This window comes from Ixodes scapularis, unplaced genomic scaffold (assembly GCF_016920785.2).
Source record: "Ixodes scapularis isolate PalLabHiFi unplaced genomic scaffold, ASM1692078v2 PGA_scaffold13__105_contigs__length_92229423, whole genome shotgun sequence".
NCBI lineage: Eukaryota > Metazoa > Arthropoda > Arachnida > Ixodida > Ixodidae > Ixodes > Ixodes scapularis.
In genome coordinates this window covers 73280682-73301947 of record NW_024609839.1, presented here as the reverse complement: position 1 = coordinate 73301947, position 21266 = coordinate 73280682, and the positions used below count along the sequence as shown (strand labels likewise).

The following is a 21266-nucleotide window of genomic DNA, read 5'->3' as shown; positions in this document are numbered from 1 at the left end:
CGAACATTTTGAATTTTTGTATATGTAGTATACATTTTAAATTTGATAAATTAAAAAAAAATTATACAGTAGTACATTTAGATTTTCAAACACGATTATGAATGTTTACACAGTATAAAAAGAGCAAGCGCCTGCCTCAATCAGCTTTGTAGCGCTGTTACGCAAAGAAGTGACGCAAATGTTGGCATACCCCTGTGGGCCTCTGGTACGAAACGGTGGGTCGTCTTTCCGGCATGCTTCGAGCGTTAGTTTCTAGAGTAAGATTTGGCAATGGATGGCTCGAAGCCCCTGCCCAATCCAGGATTTCTAAGAACTGGGCTAGCCTTGGACATTGACTGCTTCCAATATCGTAACAGAAACATGTGCCCTAAATCCTCTAATTAAAATGTTAATTAGTAAATTCGAGTTAATTGTGTATCTTTTAGATGCATTATCTCTTTAACATTGTGTCTGCCTGGACGTATAACTTATCGGCACAAACTGCAATGCTGTAGGTTTTACTTTTCTTGATTTTTTTACAAAACTGTGTAAAAGAATAAATAAAAGCACCCGTGTATGCTTCGCAAGGTCACTTTCCCCGCAAGCATCGTAGTCGAATTTGGCGCACGTGACCCCGTCTTTGCCAATGAGGAGTTGGTGGCAAAAAGAAAAGCAAGGCGAGACTCCGCCACTTAGTTACCTTCATCGTCACTTGCAGGTCCCAAGGCCAAGCAACTAGAAGGCGAGGAGTGCCCTCTTCACATCAAGCATCCGCCTACGGGGGAGGAGTTTGCACTGGGCTGTGGAGTCTGTCGAAACGCGCACACCTTCTGAGCGCCGCTTCAAGATGTGTTCCCCCCCCCTCTGGTCATGTATCATATTTGAATACAAGTTTAGGCACTGTGTTGACTTGGTCGCTTCTCCCTTATTCGGAGCCTGCAAGGTGGCTTCTGCGGTGGATGCAACACAGGTAGGTGCGGGATGGCCATAGCCTGCTGCAGGTGCAGTCCCGCCGTTTATATTGTTTTGCTTCGTTTCTTTTGACGGTAAATTAATGTTGAATCAAAGAGCTGTCATTTAACTTCATTTTTGTAAAATTAGTACATTCATTATTAGTTGTTAGTTTATTGTTGAGCTTTTAGTTGACTGCACAGTCTCGGAGATTAAACTTTTGTATCTTTTTTATTTAGGACGTTTTAACGTTTACTATAATTTATGCGAGTGGTCTGTCAGATAGAATGAATTTAAAAAAAAAAAGGTAAGCAATGAGTTTGACAGATACTGTATAGTGTTTTAAAATAAAAAGAGAAAGCTTAAAGTGGTATTATTTCCTCATACCATAAAACCTCAATCGCATCAGCTAAGGAAAATTATGAGACATGAAATTGTAAAGTATCTTTCAATATTATATTTTTCAACACTTTCATATCGACAGATTACATGTCAAGCGTAACCTGTTGATGTGTGTGTGGCGACAAAGCCAACTTAAACGTAAAAGGCGAAAAAATTGTACTGTTTTGTACTAAGCACTTTATTCTGCGAGCATTGTGCGGATGAGCCTTGGCTGCTGTGTAAAGAAGAGTTCCCCTACTGTAAAACAATTTTCAAACACATTGTGTCCCTTTGGTGTGGGTGTAAGCCTCCTCATCCTATCCTCGTTTTCTTTTTCGGCGGATCAATGGAGGCAGTCAGTCATCAGGAGACGGCGAAAACCGGGCAACTTGAACATGAGATCCGCATGAAACTAAAAACAAACAAACAAAACAATACCACGATCACTCCCCTCCCTTCCACCTTCCAAAAAAAAAACGTAGAAAGGTCGTTTGAGCTGCCTTCGTGCAGGTGAGCTGTACGGTCAGGTAAACATTTGATGGAGGAATAATCGTCGCAAAATGTTGGGTAATTACAAAAGCAGTTGACGATTTAAATATTCCTTAAATCGTATTATGTCGCATTTGCAGTACTGACATTAATTACTATTAGAGACCGAACAAATTATAAAGGGGTGATGCAACAACTTTTCTACTTTGAGCAAACACCGCTTAGAAGGAATCCCCGACGTTAATGACTTATGAAGCACGTTCGATTTTCACCACATGTAATAGAAGTTGCGGAAAAAAAGAAAAATAGCAGCTTGCTCCCCCTCAACTCGCAGCCAGAAGAAGTGGCCACATGATCTGGAGCCGATTAGTAGAACCTTGTGTTCCTGGTTCATACGATTTCCCGGTCAATTTGCATTGTTAATGCCAATCATGTGTCTGGTGTGATCAAGAAGTTCTCGGACGGCCGTACAGCAAGAGACTACCGCATGAAACGCACTAAGTTTGCATCGTTGATAAAGAATGTACTCTATCTGCATTTCAAGAGTGACCTTGCTGCAGACATTGGAGAGAGAAGGTTCAGCATCATCATCAATGAATCCGCTGACGTCAGTGTGACCAAACTTTTGTCTATGGCAATCATTTACTACAGCACAGCGAAAACAAAAATAGTGATGAGTTTTCTTTCAATCTGTGTCCTTGAGACATGCAATGCCGACCCCATACAACACCCGGTGTCCCAGGGACGTCCCAAAAAGGTCCCCCTGGGACCCTCGCGTCCCATACCCTATTGTAGTTGTCCCTCGGACATCCCTGTGATATTTATTTTGGACACTCCTGAAACCTTCCCCAAGGTGACGATTGTGGGAGGAAAGGCTGATTTTTATTTTCTTCCCAGTTCTGTAGGTTCTGCTTGAGTAAATAAAACTACCGACGTGGTCCCAATGACACACACACACACACACAAAAAAAAGAAATAATTATAATTATTCTGGTTTCCAAGGCCTATGCTCCAAGCGTTCCAAGGATCCTCCTTGCTGATTTCACAGCCAAGATGGTGTAGCCACTACCAGAATCCAAGCAAGGTCAGAAAAATACAAGCCAATCCAAAGCAATCCATTGGTTCGCGGGGTCGGCGGGGTTCGCGCCGTTTTTGCTCCGAGGATGGTTGGTTGCGTTTTACTATACTTCGTTTCAGCTTCGGTCCGAGCGCGGCCAATGTTATGAGCCGAAGGGCCAATCAAACAGCGAAAGAGGCACAACGTCATGGCGTCCTTCCTGCAGTTGATAGGGCCAGCCGGTATTCGCCGTCCCTTTGTGTGCGCTCCTCCGCCGGCTAGTCGTATCAAGTGCAGAGAGCACGCCATGACGCTGTGCTTTTTGCGCTCTTTGATTGGCCCTTCGGCTCATAACACCGTCCGCGCTCGGAACGAAGCTGAAACGAAGTATAAGGACACTACACGCCATGGAAATACAAGGTAATTTAGAATAAGGTACGCAATTTTAGCGCACGCTAGCGCTGAATTTAGCGCTTGTATTAGCGCACGCGACGCAGGGGAGTTTTAGAATAGCGTTTCTCCGCCGCGACGCAAAAGCCCAAGCATCTCGCGCTTGCGACGCCACCAAGATACAGTCAAATTTTTATTTCACACACGAAGTGATGTAACTTTAAAAGAAAACGAGTTTTTTGGTCTAGAGTAGCACTTTAATTTGTTTAAACATGAGAGCACGACGCGAGCGGTGAACTGGTCGTGTCCGCTTGCGTCGCCTCGGCAAAAGAGGTCTCGTGTACTGACCTTCGCACATCGTTCCTTCGCCGTGAAATGTTCGCGCGTCGCAAGCATCAAGTTGCCGGTGATCGCTGCCAAACCGAGTACAATGTCGTCCCGTATTGAAAATTGCAGTCGCGAGGATGCCGCCGACGTCGCACTCACGACGCCGCCAAAGCAGCCGCCGACATAGTCCTGGAAACCGCCATTTTTTTTTTAAACTGTGCTCAGTGGCGACTACGCTATTTTTTGCGTACGCAAAGCTTTAGCGTGCGCTATTCTAAAACTCCCTATTCAGTAATTTCCGTTAAAAAGTAGCAAAGAGAACGATGTTGACATCGTTCTCTTTTTTTGCTCCGTCCCGGACGGGCGCTCGGCGCAGCCGTCGCGCGTTGACATCGTTCGTAGACCGCGCTGCCCTTTCCGCTAAGCGTTCCGCAACGAAGAAGTTGCTACTGCGCCTGCGCGCAGATAGCCTTGACTGTGGAGTTCCCGGTATCGTAGCGTGCTGCGGAGGGCCTTGCGGGACGGCGAAAACGATCTACGAAAACTCCCTATTAGGGAGTTTTCGTAGATCGTTTTGTAAGCGTCCGCTAGCAAAGCAGCTCGCGTAGGCTTATCCGAGATTTTGGTAGGTGATGTGGCTTGAATCAAAATGCGGCCGCGCTGGCGGACTTGCTCCGCTCGTTGAGCGACGAACCGAGCGTCGTCGTCCTGTTCGTGGTCGACATCCCACTCGTCGTCGGTATCGTCATCGGGTTCGTCATCAAGGTAGTCGTTAAGGTTTTAGTCGCAATTGTCGTTGAAGTCATTGTTCGTTTCGTTGTCGGCGTCGTCGTCCAAGTCGTCATCATGTTATCGTCGAGGTCGTAGCCAGGGCCCTTATCGAGTGCATAGTCCGGGTCGTTTTCAAGGCCATAGTTGAGGTCGTCGTTGATGTCACGGTCTCTAGTCATCTGGAACATTCCAGATGATTAGAGAATCATGTTCGTTCGAGAGCGGAAACTCCTAGATACGCACGTGCTTTCAAAACGAGCTTCGTATGGCTGCTTGAATCCTGCCGTCGCCGTCAGAGTATGTTTGGTCTTTGTTACTTTGTTTCAAGGTACAAGTTCGCCGCATTAAACATTCATTTTATGTCTTATTATTAAACTTTTTTAATATATAGGTTTAGTGGATATGATAAAGACTTTACACTTATTGGAAAAATAATAAATGACTAGCTGTCAGTAGTTTAACAAAGCCTGGATCAACTGTTAATTAAAATTAAAGGAATGTCTTCAATAACAAAAAAGTGAAAGCCGTTTACAAACCCCTGTAACGCCGAATTGGAGCACAGCTCTTGAAGAGGAGGAGTGAAGGGTACTGAGGGGAGGGTAGACCCCTCCTCCTTCTCCTCCTCCCCTCATTCTTTAATATGCCCCGGGGGGGGGGGGGGGGGGGTGTCACGTGACTTCGGGGAGGGGGGTCACGTGACCTCGGGGAGGCGTGGCCTGGGGGTCACGTGACCTTGGGTGTCACATGGGGGGGGTCACCTCAAGGTCACGTGACCCCCAAGGTGACCCCCACGTGACCTCAGGGGGTCACGTGACCTGGAGGGGTCACGTGGGGACCTTGGGGTCACGTGAGCTTGGGGAGGAGACCACGTGACTTTCAAAGGGTCACGTGACCTTGAGATGACCTTGGGAGGGGTCACGTGACCTTGGGATGACCTTGGTTACGCCGACGCCGCTCAAGCCGGGAACGGGCCCCTAAGAGCTCTAAAAAATAGTCTTTAATTCCGGGAAATGGCCCCTAAAGGCTCTAAAAAATAGTCTTTAATTCTCCTCGCCTTCCTCCGGTACCATCCCCGCAGCTTCCCTAGAACGTAAGTGGAATACCTATAAGCGGTTATGTTTTTCTCAGTTACACTAGCTCTTCTACGTGAGAACCCCAATGGCTTCAGAAACTCAGCAATCAGAGATAAGTTTGAAGTGGACAGACGTACATGGCTTGATATCTACACTCCCAGGTGTGCTGAAAAGTTTCCGTTTACCACGGATACTCCCTCTTCGATCAAACTTGTTTGTCTTAATTCTGGCTGTTCCTTTTTTTCTAATTACTGTTAGAAATTCCCATGGTTCTGATATACAACACTGCAGCACTCACGCGCAGACCAATCTTGCATACTTACCCCTTGCGGCATTTCTCCAGTCGTTCTTTGGCGTGGCGCATCCACGTCATTGCTGTCCTTTCAATGTTTGCTTTTGGTATTACCTCCACTTCCTTGTCGTTCTGTTTTACTGTTAGGACACCCGTAAGATAAATATATTGCTATCTGCAAATTTAAGAGTAGTAGTGGTACAAGTGATATTGGTTTAGGAGATGTTAGCAGCTTCAAAGTGCAGGCTACTCCTCAGTAAGGCAAGTATACTGAAATACTAATCTATATTGCTGCGAGCGCAACCGACCAAGAAGGCAGCGCGCTCGTGGTCTAACGGTTATCGCGCATGCTTTCCACGCAGAAAACCAGGGTTCGATTCCTGGCCGCGGAGGCGCATTTTTGTTGACTCTAGAAAGTAATGTTCTGGTAAATTCGAGAACCATGTCGGCTTGTTCGAGGTCAGAATGTTCTACACGCCGAACCTTCTACGCCGATTATTCCAGAAGCCCACACGTGTACATAAGGGGCTCCGCGTGGCGATTTGCAGTCAGTCTCGCCCCAGCGCTCGAACCTGCTGTTACGCCGACTTCGACGCCTGCGACACTCTGCTGTTTTCTTCTATTCCCTTTTTGTTTTGTTTAGTTTGGGCACAAGTTCGCCTCCATTAAATGTTTCAGTTTCCCCAGTTATTCTTTGTTTCCTTGCGTGTTTATTAGTGACATTCTGGTGGAGGTCTTGGGTAATGCATGTCCCTGCAGCGTACCCCTCCGAGGGCCCGCAGTGCAAGTCCGAGAGCAAGCCCCCAATGACCCGACGAAGACACTACCAAGACTCGATTAAGTCGCCGCATTCAAGGCCTACACCCGGAATTTGGACCTTTGCCACCCAGGACAGAGCAGTCAAACAGGACGACGATGAACAACCAGTCGCCGCAGACCTCGACCGCTCCATCCGTCGTCTTCATGCCTGTCGCCCCACGCAACCCGACGCCGTTCCATGGTGAGGCCCATGAGGATGTGAAGGATTGGCTACAGCATTACGAACGAATGGCCCGCCATAACCAGTGGACACCAGAGCCTGTGCCTTCAAAACGTCTACTTCGCTCTGGAAGGCATGGCATGCACCTGGTTTGAGAACCACGAAGCGTCGATTTCAACATGGGAAGAGTTCCAGGCCGAGCTGCGACGCACCTTTGCCAACCAGCAGCGACGTCAGTGGGCGAAAGAACTTTTGAGAATTGAGATACCGCCTCCCCGCACAAGGCGGCCTGGGATGCGGACAAGGAGCGCATCTACCTCGACAAGATCCCTAATGGTGGGCACGGTTCCTCGGTCGAGCGGGCTGCAGTGGCACGCGGTTTAGTCGGAGAGCACCAGTGATGTGGTAGGAAGGGAGAAACGAGTAAATACTAATGTCTTCTCTACTCGATGATTAGCATTCAATATGAGGTCTGTACAACTCAGCAACTTAGTGGTATATTTGTGGATCTGTGTTGAATTGATTGATTGAGTTTTAATGGCTCAAGGGCCAAGTTTGGACGGAGAGCGCCAATGGCGTGGTAGGAAAAGGAAACAAGTAAATAATGGCTAGGCTACGTAATCGTTAGTGTACAATACATTGTATGTACAGCGCAGCAACTCTGGGGTATATTTGAAGGTCTCGATGTCTGTTAAGAAATTAAGCATGTTTTCACAAGATGCAGCGGACACGTGGCAAAGTAGAAGAGAAAGAGAATATGGTGCCTGCTACTTACAAAGAATGTGAAAGTGGTGTTTTCAATGTCTTACCTACGCTAAGCACGAGATTAAGGCATGTAGAACTATCACAGTGCACTTGCCACCCTTTTCACGTTCAGGAGGGGGAGTCGCGGCTGTCATGGTCAGCTATTTCAACTCTTAATTTATTTAAGGGCTTTGTCTAAACACCACCAAAAACTGCCCCGAATTGTGTGACACGGATCTCGAGGGAAAAGTTGTACAGGAGGACACACAACCGAGAAGAATAAATGAAATTCCAAACGTTTGTCAGCGAAAACTGAATTTGGGGCCCCAGGATTTAGAATCTGACACCCTCTACCGCCAAGCCAAGGGGAAGACTCGTGAAGTGATAGTTACTTTACTACACTGAGGGCTCTGCATGACTACACTATTATCATTGTACTACCATGTTACGTGATTTTAATGTAACGGGAAAGATTCCTAAGATCTGCAGGAGAGTGGGGAAGCAAGCGAAACCGCCAGATTCTGTGTAATACCAACTTTGTTCGTAGCCTAAAGGAATACCAACAGCACAAAGTGTGAATTTTGTTCTTCTCGTGAAACACTAGACAAAGTGTTCTCTGCTAGGATAACAAAATATGGTTTATAGCTCGCCGGAACAGCAGCACTTGCCAAGCCCCACGTAGCCCCGTCGTCCTTCTCTTCTGGCTCTGCACCAGCTAGTCCCTTCACGTGCGGCTACCACCGTAGTCACCTGCAGCTCCCTTGTTACAACTGTCACACTCCTCCCCCTCAACTCACAGTGTCAATCAAGGAGAGTACCGTATCGGAGGTCTGCGCTGTCTAGTTGTACGTCTCAAAGTGTAATTTCTCACAGGTTCGGCCTGCACATCCTGTCCTGAGCGTTCCCGCACCGCACTCGGAGTCTGTATATCGGCTCTAGACACACAAGAACCACCCATGTCACGCACACGCTCACTAGGTAGGTTTACCACACTGCCTAATGGTGTCTGCCTAGCTACGCTGTCTTCGGGCCGCATGAAAGTTTGTTGTCCAAGAGGCATGTTCACTACACTCTCCAATGGTGGCTGCACATCCATGTTGTCTTGTGCACTCTCCAATGGCTGCTGCACATCCAAGGTGTTTTGTGTTGGGACTGGTGCTCGTTGCCTCAGGTGATCCCCGTGACGACTCCAGGTGCCGCCCTCTTCCAGCATCACTCGTGCCGACGATGCACTGGTGGGATGCTCAGCTATTGCAGGGACCCAACGATCTCCTGGTCTGAAATTTCGAGCCCAGACACGATCACCAGGCAGTGGTAATCCGTCTCTTCTTGCAGATTTGTCCGCTCGCTCCTTCTGCTGTAGCTGCTTGAACCCTACTCTGACTCGGAGATCTGGGTGCAGCAGGTCCAGGGGAGTCTTTAGGCGCTGCCCCATCAACAACCCTGCTGGTGTTCGTCCAGTCAGGTGATGTGGCGTCGTTCTGTAATTAAAAAGAATTCTGGGAATCTTGACTTCGAAACATCCTGGTTTAGCTTTCTTTAGCTTTTCTTCTATCGTTTGTACCACCCTCTTTGCAGCGCCGTTTGAGGCAGGGTGATACGGTGGAATAGTGATAGCACGAACTCCATTTCTTGCCAGGAATTCTTTGAATTCCGCACTGACGAACGCCGGGCCGTTATCACTAACGACCACATCAGGTAGGCCGTGTGTGGCAAAGATTGATCTCAAGCACTCCACTGTGGCTTTAGCCGATGGTGAGGGCACCCGGTGCACGTCTACCCACTTGGAGAACGCATCAACTAGCACCAAGAAATAGATGCCCTGAAACGGCCCTCCAAAGTCAACATGTAGACGTGACCATGCATTTTCCGGGAATGGCCATGGTGTTTGTTGTACCGACCTCGGTGCCCGCCGGTGAACTTGGCATATGGTACAACCATTTACTTTGTTTTCAATAGCCTCGTTTATGCCTGGCCACCAGACATGGCTCCGAGCGACCATTTTCTTTTTCTCAATACCCGGATGTGTCTCGTGTAGCACGCTCAGCACCGCTGGCCTTAGTGATGTTGGTTCTACTATTCGGCAACCCCACAATACACAGCCGTCCTGCACTGAAAATTTCTCTAGTCGACATGAGAACGTCCTCCAATCAGCAGATTCCGGCAGACTCTTCCCAGACCACAAAGCCTCTCATACTGTCGACACTATGGGATCCTTATTTGTAGCCTGTGCTACCGCTGCTGCCGACAACAACGACGGAAACGCCTTTTCCAGCATAAACACTTCCCCAGCCGCGTGGTCCTTGAACGAGGATTCAGGCAGTGGCAGCCGACTCAGCCCATCCGCATTTCCTAGATTGACCCCTGGTCGATATACCAGTCGATAGCAATAAGCGCTCAACGTTAACGCCCATCGAAGCACTCGAGGAGAGCACTGTTGTAGGATTCCCCGATCATGTCCTAGAAGACCCAGCAATGGCTTGTGGTCTGTGCAAATGTCGAATTGTCGACCCCACAGGAATTGGTTGAATTTAGTCACTCCGTATTTTACGGCCAGGGCCTCTTTATCTAGTTGGCTGTAGTTTTTTTTCAGCTGTGGTTAGACGCCTGGATGCAAAAGCGATAGGCCTTTCTTCCCCGGAACTTGTTCTGTGCGCCAATACCGCACCAACACCATATGGTGATGCATCGCAGCATAGTACCACCGGCTGGCTCGGGTCATAATACACTAGCACTGATGCAGACGTCAACATCGCTTTGCTTGTATTGAACGCCGCTAGTTCCTCAGCACCCCAACTCCAGGCCTCCCCTTTTTTCAGCAGTTTATGGAGGGGATGCAACACCGATGACACGTTTGGCATAAACTTTCGGTAAAAGTTTAGTAATCCAAGGTAGGTCTGTAGTTCTTTGACATTCGAGGGTTCTGGTGCCTCGATTACCGCTTCGATTTTTTTGGGTGCGGGGTGAATTCCTTCAGCGTCAATATTGTGTCCCAAATATTCCACACTTCTTTGGAAAAGTGAACACTTTGCCAGTTTGAGTTTCAACCCGGCCTCACTTAACTTTTTTAAGACTGCCTCCAGATTCTGGCAGTGGTCATTTTCTGTTGCCCCTGTGACCAAGATGTCGTCAAAATAGACAATGGTGCCGTTACAATCTCGTAAAAGATTTTCCATCTCTCTTTGAAATATGGCGGGAGCCGACGCTACTCCGAAAGGCAGCCTGTTGTATTGAAACAGTCCTTTCTGCGTGTTAATTGTGACAAACTTCTTAACTGCCGGCTCCAGTTCAATCTGCTGGTACGCATCGCGGAGATCCAGCTTAGAGAACGTTGTTCCCCCAGCAAGCTTCGCCCACATCTCCCAGTCTCGGTACCGGATACACTTCTGTAATAGCCGCTTGGTTGACTGTGAGTTTATAAAGTCGCCACAAATTCGTATCCTACCATCCTTCTTTAGTGCAGGTACGATAGGCGCCGCCCACTCTGACGTTCGTACGGGGGTCAAAATCCCGTCGCGCTGTAAGCGTTGCAACTCTTGCGCTACCAGGTCTTGCAACGCAAAAGGTACAGTTCGCGGTCGGAAAAACCTGGGTCTGGCTCTCTCCGGTACGCTGATAGTTGCTTTCATTCCTTTCAGCGTCCCTAATCCTTCAGAAAACACGGAGTGAAATCTGCCTGCCAACTCTTCAGTGCTGCTCACCTGATGCACATTGACGAGCTGATCTAGAGGCATGGTGAAAGCCCTTGCCCAGTTCCGTCCCAGAAGAGCCCGGGAACCACCTCGTACAACAAACAAAGGTAGTAGCTCAGCTTTCCCGCCAAACTCCGCCATGACCGTCGCCTTGCCGACTACGGCAGCCAGCTGACCGAAGTAGCGCCGCAGTTTAACGGTTGATGGTTCGATGACGGTATCTGGAAACCGTCTTTCGAACTCAGTCTCATCCATAACCGAAAACACAGCTCCGGTGTCCAGCTCCATTTGTACAGTTTTTCCTTGTATCGTCACTTCTGCAAAAATTGGCGGGTCCTTGAACTCTGGTGCCTCTTTTCGGCCGTGTTCTGGTAGCGCTATTTTTTCGCTCGGGTTTAACGGCCAAAGGTCCCCCACAACGCTCGAATCTGACTCTTCACTGTCTTGAGCTTGCATGACGTGCACCGAACGGTTTGCTGGTGTCTGAGTTGAGTTCAGCGTCTGCTTCGTTTTCCCTTCGCAATGTTTGTCGTTGCTGCCGACTCTGCTCTCGTGGCTTGTCTTTTTCTGGCACAGTCTTGATATATGACCTCGTTGCCGGCATTTGAAACAAACACTATTTACAAACTTGCACGTTGATTCCCAGTGCTTGCCGCTGCAACGGAAACAGCTGCGTCGCTCTTCCGCTGACTGCGCCGATGTCGACGGTGCTGTCACGCGGTTCACCGCTGTCTCGGCTGTCCCGCTCGCTCGGCCGGTGATCTGTTCAGCACCTCTCGCGGCGGCTTCCATGCTCGTGATTAACTCCACCGCCCGATCCAACGTCAAGTTAGGCTCTTCCAGTAGCCTCCTCCGCATCACGTCATTCCTGATGCCGTGCACGATGCAGTCCCGAAGGTTGTTCGCCAACTCCGCCCCGAATTCGCACCGATCGGCCAATTGGCGCAGGCCGGCGACAAACTCCTTCACGGTTTCCCCGATGTCTTGTGTGCGGCAGTAGAAATGATACCGTTGTACAATCACCGACGGTCGCGGGGAGTAATGCTCTGTAAGCAACTCAAGACATCTGGCGAGAGGGGCCTCCGAAGGTCTGATGGGTGCCAGCAGCCTGCGCAGGAGTGGGTACGTTGGCCTGCCACAGCTGCTCAGAAACACGGCTCGTTGCTTGTCTGTGACGATGTTGTTCGCGATAAAGAACTGATCCACAATCTCGACATACTCTTCCCATTCCTGACCACCTTCCCCCGTGAACGGCTCTAACTTTGGCATGATGTTCGCGGTAGATTTCACATACTTGTTATAATAACATGGTTCGTATTCTTAATCTTGTCGCCAGTTGTTAGGATAACAAAATATGGTTTATAGCTCGCCGGAACAGCAGCACTTGCCAAGCCCCACATAGCCCCGTCGTCCTTCTCTTCCTCTGGCTCTGCACCAGCTAGTCCCTTCACGTGCGGCTACCGCCGTAGTCACCTGCAGCTCCCTTTTCCTCCTCAAGAAACGCTGATCTCTCTCGATAAATAGCTCAAGAACCCCATGTGGTTTCTGCATCGATGTAATGATGCAGTGCAGCCCTAAGAGGCATTGCATATTAAAACCAGCAAGGTCACACAGCGACCAGTGCACCAGCGGAGGGCATCGTGATGTCAGAGTAAACGGGCACTCTGGGAAGTCGTTCCTCGCGACACTACCCTCCTTGGTGCCCACAATATCACGGAGGCTTATTGTGGAGAAGATTGAGATTGTAGCCGATACTTTGGTCACACACTAAAAGATCCCAAGGTGGTCGAAATTGATCCTCTGTCCTCCGCTGAAACGTGCCAGATGCCCTTCGTTGCTTGGCACAAAACGACCGATTTTTAGTTTTACTCCTGGGGGCTGCATTCGGGGTGTTTTGTGGATTCTGCTGGTTTTGTTATTAATGAATATGCGTGATTTGAAAGGTCAACAACTGCTGTGGCATGGATGAAGTGAGGTGTTTCTCTTCCCCCAGATCTGAAGGCTGCCAAAGTGATGCTTCCACCCATGTCCCAGAACAGGAACCTCTCTGCCCTGCCCGCTAAGAGTCCTCCCAACGTTGGAGTCGGCTCTGCAACCAGCCTCGCTTCTGAAGACCTGCCAGGTGGGGACTCCCTCTTTCGTTGGTCCCCTCATCGTTCTTGCCAAGATGAGTTTGTTGTTTTGTTTTCAGTTTCTCTGTTAAGCCTTAAGGCTAATTCCCACACACTTGCCACTGCTTATGACCGAAAGGACTTAAAACTGGTTTTACCCCTTGTGCACTGCTTACGGCCGCCTCCGTAGCAGCGAAGGGAGTCACAAGAGGCTTAAAAATGATTTTATGCTTCTTCGGTCGTGAGCAGCTACAAGTGTTTGATCCAGCATTCTGATGTTGAAGAAAGATGGGGCAGAAAGTTAATTCATTCTAATTTCATGTAGGTGCTAAATTGGTTGGAATTAAAGTTGGATCCAACGAAATTAAAATAAAGAAGGCCATATTCGATGCCGGGTAGACCCCTGAAATGCTCACAACTGCCGCTTTTTCATTAGCCATAAAGGCATAGCTGTATTCGCCTTCTGCTTGTTGTCTTGGGTAGTAATTAATAATCATTGGGACTTGTGCTCGGATGCAGCAGTAGGGTAGGCAAGGTGCATGACATGGAGCGCCTCCGTACCTGGGCTGTATTCATGTTTCCTACTCTTCCCGCCACAAGCAATTCGCCATTGATGTTGCCGTACTTGATTCCTGGAACCTTTGAGCTGATGCAGAATCGAAGGAGATTTCCGCGAGCTAGCTCGTGCTCCTATAACTTTAAAAATAGAGAAACTATGGCGTGCCACCCGCAATGTGACTCGGAGAGCCTGGACTCGGATGCCAACTGGAGAACAAAGAGAGCAGAGTACGGTTTGAGCTAAACTGATTGAAGCGCAAAAACACGCAGCTCTAAGCAATGCATGGATGGGTGGATACGGTAGAACCAGTGGCCCTTTTTGAGTGGGGTGCTCGGTGTAAGGTATACATAGGCATGGACACCGCTTGCATTGCAGCTGCCAGTTTAAGTTGATCCTCTCCTAGCCTTGGTTGCAAGCAGCGCCACCAGATACCTTTTCGATGAGCGACTAGTGGTAGCCTGTCGCGCGCCCTTTTTTTCATGCTTTTCTTTTGGGAGGTAAGCCTGTTCCTAAAGTTGTTTTCTAAGTGTGCCATGTCGTGTAGAATTCAGCGCTATGCACATTGTTTAGGCACAGTTTCGACATTGACCCTAGTTTCGTGCCTCGATTGCGCAAAGAACAGTTTTATGATTGTGTCAAAGTGGAGAGTGGAAAGGTGTGTGAAAGATTTATTCCCTCACGTGCACGTTAACTCATTCAGATTTACACCCTCACTGATTCACTCACTATTTAACATTCATTCATTTGCAGATTTGCCCATTCACGCATAATTCAGAGATTCACTCTCTGTCATTCATTCATTCACAGATTTACTCCCACATTCATTCATTCATTCACAGATTTACTCCCACACTCATTCATTCATTCACAGATTCAGTCACTTTCTGGCATCAATTCATTTGTTGGTTTGCTCTCATGCACACAACCACAGATTCACCTCTCACACATTCATTAATTTACAGGCTTACTCTTTCACCCACTCACTCACACAATCCTTCAATCACAGATTTCTTTTTTTGCCCTCACACACACATTAAGTCATCCAGATTTACTCTCTCGGAGATTCACTGAGTATTTGGTATTCATTCATTCACAAATTTTCTCTCTCGTGCGCAAATTCACAAATTCACTCACTCTGTCATTCATTCATTCACAGATTCACTCACTCTCTGTCATTCAATCTTTCACAGATTTGCTCTCTCACTCAGACATTCACAGACTTACTCTCAGCCCTTGCTCCCCCGCACGTGCTCAGAACGTAGAGAGCGAGCCGTCCTTTGCCAATGCTGCCTTCCCCGCCCCAGGCTACAGCTGGGACTACTCGGACCTGACGACGGAACAGAAGCCCCTGGCCAACATCAGCGAGGTGGCGGGCAACGAGGTGCAGCCTGTGCAGCGGGGACTCCCAACAGCCGCAACAGCCAGATGGACCTGCTGCCCGGACTCAAGGACGAGTCGGACTACGTGGGCGACTCGGAGAACAAAGAGTCCCTGGACGGCCACGCCCCCTTCCAGGTGGGGAGGAGGAGCGACACGCCCCTCGTCGAAGGGGAACTGAGCAGAATTTCAATAGGCACTGAGTTACCTTGAAATTGGTCAGACACATTAATACACGCGTCTGAACTAATAACTCAAATTGCAAGTCGAAATAACTTTTCAAGACAGAATGTCTCAAAGGGCTGGGATCTCCGAGCACGTGCGGGAATGCTAATGAAACAGTTACAAAATGTGCAACACATACAGCCTCCAGATTTTTAAACAGTATTGCACGAATGCCGACCGGCTGTTGGATCAGAGCCTTACCGTGGCGTAAAACAGCAAGCCAGCGAGGCTAGGTGTGTGCCTTCTGCCACATGCGCGTAGTCTCGCTTACCTGCTGTTTCATATTGTGATAAGGCGCTGATCTACCGGTCATTCGGCGTTTGCGCGTTATTGTTAAAAAATTACAGGAGGACACTTAAGCTTTGCCTATAAGATTGGAATGCGATAGCTAAACATATAAAGCCCCGCTCATTCCCAAGCCGCGCAGCGTGTCTGCGTGGCCTAGTCAATAGCGTGTCTGGCTCGCAACCAAAGGGTCGTGGGTTTGAATCCTGCATCTGCCTAATTCTTAAAAACATTTCTATAAGGCAAATGAATTACTTTATAAAACGAAATCATTCGAGACATATGCGGCAACCTTTAATTCGCATTACATGTCATGTTTTAATCACTTTCATTCCACGTTTGACATCACGCTTGACGTGAGCGTTGTGGGTTGTTTGAAATTCCTGCGCAAGGTCATGTGGCTGTGACATCATGACCCTATCGGCCAATTCAGGATTTTCCAGTCCCGCCGACGCCGGCTTTTCTGCGACACGAGCTCTTTAAAGCTATGTTGCTTTAAAATCTGGAGGCTGTACATCAGAGGACAATCAGTACAAAAGAGCGGTAAATTAGCAAGCATGGCATTGTAAATGCCAGACTTGCTATGGCAACGGGAATCAATCCCGCGACCCCTGGACTGTGAGTTCTACGTTCTACCACTTTGCTAGTCGGTGGGTAGACACAAAACCGGCCGACTTTGTCCCTCAGAAACGTTGGGACGAAAACGCTGGACCGGCATTCAGCGTTGGCATCTGAACGGTTTACACAAAGAAAAAAATCCCAGACGTGCCCACCATCGCATAAGATAAAAAGGTTCGAGTTTGGAATAAAATAATGTGCTATTGCCAAAGAAAACTAAAAACAAGCCGCAACATCCGCCACAAACCCTGAAGAATGCCACAAAAACACATTATGAGTGTGCTGGCTTTATCAAGGGGATCAAGATAAATCAATAATTTTCTTGCTAATGGCGAATTTCACTGGTCGTTTTAGAGCGCGCCGAGGTTAGTAGACCAGATTTGAGATAGAGCATGTGATGCACACGGAGTCGGCCCGTCTCCCGATTCCCAGTGCAATATGACCACTCCTCTGAGATTGGAGGATGCCTTCCGGTCATTCACCTTCCCGGGAATTCCCTCCCCCAGTCCCAGATCTCAAAGCACATGTTTTCGCAATGGTGGCGCTAACAACACGTGTTCATCACACGAACAAAGTTAATGATGATGTGAAAGATGCGTGTCCATAAGCGATACGTGCATCAGTTTTTCTTTTTATAGCATTGCGCACATTTTAACCAGTCTGTTAAAAAGTGTATATGTGTGCAGTCAAGAAACACCTACAACCTTCTGAAGCGCTATTAGTTTGCTTATTACCTCCATGTAAAACCACAATATGCAAACCATTGTGGTCAAATATTTTATTTTGAACAAAGAAACAGAATGAAAAATAATGAACTTCACGACATCTTGCAGGTCAAAGGCGTGACTGAAGTATGCCAAAAAAGACGACCTTCTCCAAATACCGTACAGTGAGCTACAGGCGAAGTATTTCGTCTGCAGCAGTCACTTCATAGCGCGTGACTTCATGAACCCTGGGCGGACAAAGCTAATGAAAACCGCTGTGCCTTCAGTTTGCCCATCGACATATTCAGATCCTAAAACAGCTAGAGCTAAAGATTTTTTTAACTATCCATATAGAGGTATATTACTTATGTAAACTTTATTTAAACAATGCTGCTTCTATAGCTTCACAACCTAACTTCTAATAGACGAAACTCTTCCTGACTCCATGGAACCAACAGCCCCACCATGCGGCGCAGACCCCATGGAGGCTACAGCCCCATCGTGCAGTGCAGCTTCCGGCCCAAGGAACCCTCGACCGCTGCCCATGGTGAGGAAAGGATTGTGTTGGAAACAAAAGCCTGCGTCTAATAGACAAGCTCTTCCAGACTTCATGGAAGCGGCAGCCTCACCGTGCGGCACAGACCCCATGGAGGCTACAGCCCCATCGTGCAGTGCAGCCTCCAGCTTCCGGTCCAAAGAACCCTCAACTGCTGCTCATTGTGAGGAAGGACTTGTGTTAGAAACAACAGCCTGCATCTAATAGACAAGCTCTTCCAGACTCCATGGAAGCGGCAGCCTCACCGTGCGGCGCAGACCTCGTAGAGGCTATAGCCCCATCGTGCAGTGCAGCCTCCAGCTTTCAGCCCAAAAAACCCTGCCCATGGTGAGGAAGGACTTGTGTTGGAAACAACAGCCTGCGTCTAATAGACAAACTCTTCCAGACCCCATGGAAGTGACAGCCCCGCCGTGCAGCACAGACCCCATGGAGGCTACAGCCCCATCGTGCAGTGCAGCCTCCAGCTTCCGGCCCAAAGAACCCTCAACCGCCGCCCATGGTGAGGAAGGACTTGGGTTGGAAACAACAGCCTGCGTCAAATAGACAAACTCTTCCAGACTCCATGGGAGCGACAGCCCCGCCGTGCGGCACAGACCCCATGGAGGCTACAGCCCCATCGTGCAGTGCAGCCTCCAGCTTCCGGCCCAAAGAACCCTCAACCGCTGCTCATGGTGAGGAAGGACTTGTGTTGGAAACAACAGCCTGCGTCTAATAGACAAACTCTTCCAGACCCCATGGAAGTGACAGCCCCGCCGTGCGGCGCAGACCCCATGGAGGCTACAGCCCCCTCGTGCAGTGCAGCTTCCGGCCCAAAGGCCCCTCAACCGCTGCTCATGGTGAGGAAGGACTTGTGTTGGAAACAACAGCCTGCGTCTAATAGACAAACTCTTCCAGACTCCATGGAAGCGGCTGACTCACCGTGCAGCGCAGACCCCATCGAGGCCATCGTGCAGTTCGCCGCTGGAGCTCCGACCGGTGACACCGTCCACATCCTCTTGTGAACCAGTTGAAGCTTGTAAGTGTCCCATTTCTTTTGTTCACCTGTGTGCCCATATGGTACTACTCATATAAATAAAATTTGTGTGTGTCAAGGTGGATTTTAGTTTGTCTACTTCTCCGGTGATGGGCTTTTCATGCAAAACCTGTAATACACCTTATGTACTGTGGTGTCAAGGCATAGGGTGGCAATTTGTAAATTTAGCCAACATAGCTTCAAACGCCCAGTTTCCTTTGATTTCTGATTGTCTGTAGTTTAAGGGCATATTATCTACTTGCACATTATGTCACTGTAAGGTAATGTTGGCTGTGATGGTTATAAGCAGAACTGCTTACCTGCTTTGATTTCATTTTTTTTATCCGTTTCAGGTACTTCTACGCCTCCTCTGCGCAGTTTTGCGTCGAGAACGAAGGACATCATAAGGCGTCTCCAAGCCAAGGTTTCAAAGTACCGGAAGACCATCGCAAGGCTGCGCAAGCAAGAGAAGAATATGCCTCGATCAGCTTCGGAAGCTCTTGACATCATTCGCCCTCACGTGACAAGACGAGTTATTTCACCTACTGTCAAGCCATGTTAAATTAAGATCCAAGGGCAAGGGAAAACGATTCCCGTTATGGTTGAAAAAGTTTGCTCTTCATCTCAAATTCCGTGGACCGCGGAATTTGAGGTGTTTTGCAGGATTCGATTATGATGAAAAATGTTTTGCAGGATTCAATTGTGCTGACATGTCCGTTTCGTAAATAGAAACTTGGATAAAGTTTGCTTTCATTCTCGCGTCTCTGGTGTACAGCTTGAAAAATTCAGTGGGTAGGACTTCATTCTGGAGATGTGTTTCAGCCCTTATGTTGCGTTTCATAAGATACCTGCAAGAGTAAAATTAATATTATTGGGATTTTATTGGGCCGTGCAGACTGCGCACTAGGCATTTGTTGGGATTATTTGCAGCAAGTAGGTTGCACTCTACTGGTCTACTGTAGTGACTGCTTTTTTAGATGGTCGTGTCTGTGTTTTTCTATTATGGCCATGTGGAATGTGTAAGTTCCCATTTTGATCTTTTTTAATACTCTCTGAGGTCTTTCATCTTGTATGCAACTTCCTTTTCTTGTGGACATTGTTTCTGCTTTACACATATGTGAAGCAAGAAGGAGATTGAGATCAGAGTGTCTACCGACCTGGGCAAGCCTGAAATTCTCAGGGAATTTTAGATCACCTGGAAAGTCAAGGAATTATCAGGGAAACTGTCAAAAGGTTGACTAAATCAAGGAAAGTGACCGGTGAAAGTGGCACGGTAATGCGGAACGAAGCCCGGCGATCAAGTGTCGCCACAGCTGTGCTGAATAACATTGCCCAAAATGTTATCCTTGGAAGGAAGAAGCAGCCAAGGAATTTTATCAAAATAGTCAAGGAAAACCTTGAAAGATCATGGACTTTGGAAAAAGGCATCTAGTAGACACCCTGTAGGATGTACTTAATTAGGCAGTGCAGATTGCATGCCAAGCCTTTGCTCGAATCATTTGTGATGAGTGGGTCGCAGGTACACCGGTCACCAGTCTGCTTGTAGCAGTCTTTTGTCAGCCATTTCATGTGTGCTTTTTATGGCAGTGGTTATGTTAAACCTTACATGTTAAATGTGAGATGTTAAACGTGACATGAACATAAAACTTGTATTAGTCCGTCGGTTGACTTTCAGTTCTTGTTATTTTGATCATTATTGTTACTTAGATCAGCAGGAGCAAGGTATGTTTAATTGCGCATTGCACGCTGTGTTAGGGTTATTTAATGACGGGCGGCGGAGAAAAGCTCACCGGAGAAAAGCTCACCGGAGAAAAGCTCACCGGAGATAAGCTCACCGGAGAAAAGCTCACCGCAAAACCGGCTGATGCGGAGAAAAGCTCACCGATTTTTTTTTTTTTTTAACTTAGCGGATTTTGCATTAAGAGGCAATTTAACACAATTCGCATTCGCCACTTCATTTAAAAAAAAATATATATGTCCTCTTTCTTGTTATATTTTTGAGGGTCATTGGGCATATTTACTAATTCCTCAGAAATTAGTAATCACCCATTCTGTATAATAATGAAGCCGCAAAAATGTTATCAAAACATTGTACACCGGTAAAAAAAGACAACGCCGTCGGTAGCTTTGTCAAATAAAGAGGTTTGTTCTTTGTGAGCTAATATAAATATAGCGGTGTGTGAACCGCTTCAGCTCCAAATATTCTGTAGTGCCTAATAGTTAAGTAGGTATTTGTTGATGCAATCAGTGTCGGCTACGCTGTTTTCTTTCTGTTAATTTCACTAAGAAAACTTTAGTTGCGAAAACAGCTTTGTCCTGTCGTGTTTGTTGTCTTCACTCCTTCGTCGTCGTTTGAGAGGTTTTCATCATGTATAACGTTTACCAACTCGCCTTATTCGCTACCTTACAGAAGACTATTTCTTATATAGGTCACGAGTAGCAACGGTGCCAGTGTGTAGCTCTGAAGTCATGAGTGGCTGACCTTAGAAGGGCACTATCACACAAAGGCAACGTGCGGAAACACCAGCACGAACGGCTAGAAAACGTGCATGTCCGTGGAAGAAAGAAGCCTCAATAATATCCTACTGACTGTTTTATCCTGTTTTCAAATGTTAATAAAAGCTTCAAAGAGAATTTCAGGCACCGCGTTGTTGCGCATGTACTTTCGGATTTTCGGTGTTTACAGTTTTGATT

At 47.7% G+C, this 21266-nt stretch overlaps 2 protein-coding genes and 3 long non-coding RNA genes across 6 annotated transcripts in view; all 5 read left to right on the top strand.

Moving 5' to 3' along the window:
- The window catches only part of LOC8038651 (E3 ubiquitin-protein ligase MYCBP2), a 128416-nt gene extending 127532 nt beyond the window's left edge, over window positions 1–884 (top strand). Inside the window, exon 76 of the mRNA XM_029975062.3 lies at window positions 698–884. Within this exon, the coding sequence (XP_029830922.2) occupies window positions 698–813 (116 nt within the window). The 3' untranslated portion in view covers window positions 814–884. The remainder of the gene's footprint in view (window positions 1–697) is intronic.
- A 2369-nt stretch (window positions 885–3253) lies between these two features.
- On the top strand, window positions 3254–15191 carry LOC121835460 (the record flags this gene model as incomplete). The annotated part of the gene is made up of 3 exons (XM_042289679.1): window positions 3254–3277; window positions 13119–13247; window positions 15100–15191. Coding segments are annotated over exons 1-3 (234 nt in total), but the record flags the coding sequence as incomplete, so codon positions are not given.
- Window positions 6850–8874, top strand: LOC120837691. Its single transcript, XR_005714963.2, has 3 exons — window positions 6850–7025; window positions 8079–8411; window positions 8627–8874. It is a non-coding gene; the product is annotated as an uncharacterized LOC120837691 (long non-coding RNA).
- A 4-nt stretch (window positions 15192–15195) lies between the features above and the next one.
- Window positions 15196–17819, top strand: LOC120837692. Its single transcript, XR_005714964.2, has 4 exons — window positions 15196–15310; window positions 17463–17551; window positions 17610–17723; window positions 17782–17819. It is a non-coding gene; the product is annotated as an uncharacterized LOC120837692 (long non-coding RNA).
- A 354-nt stretch (window positions 17820–18173) lies between these two features.
- LOC115323334 lies at window positions 18174–19992 on the top strand. Of its 2 annotated transcripts, none has more exons than XR_003919144.3 (3): window positions 18174–18231; window positions 18455–18575; window positions 18926–19992. It is a non-coding gene; the product is annotated as an uncharacterized LOC115323334 (long non-coding RNA). The 2 variants fall into 2 exon arrangements; XR_003919143.3 differs by lacking the exon at window positions 18174–18231 and adding an exon at window positions 18356–18396.
- The last annotated feature ends 1274 nt before the right edge of the window (window positions 19993–21266 follow it).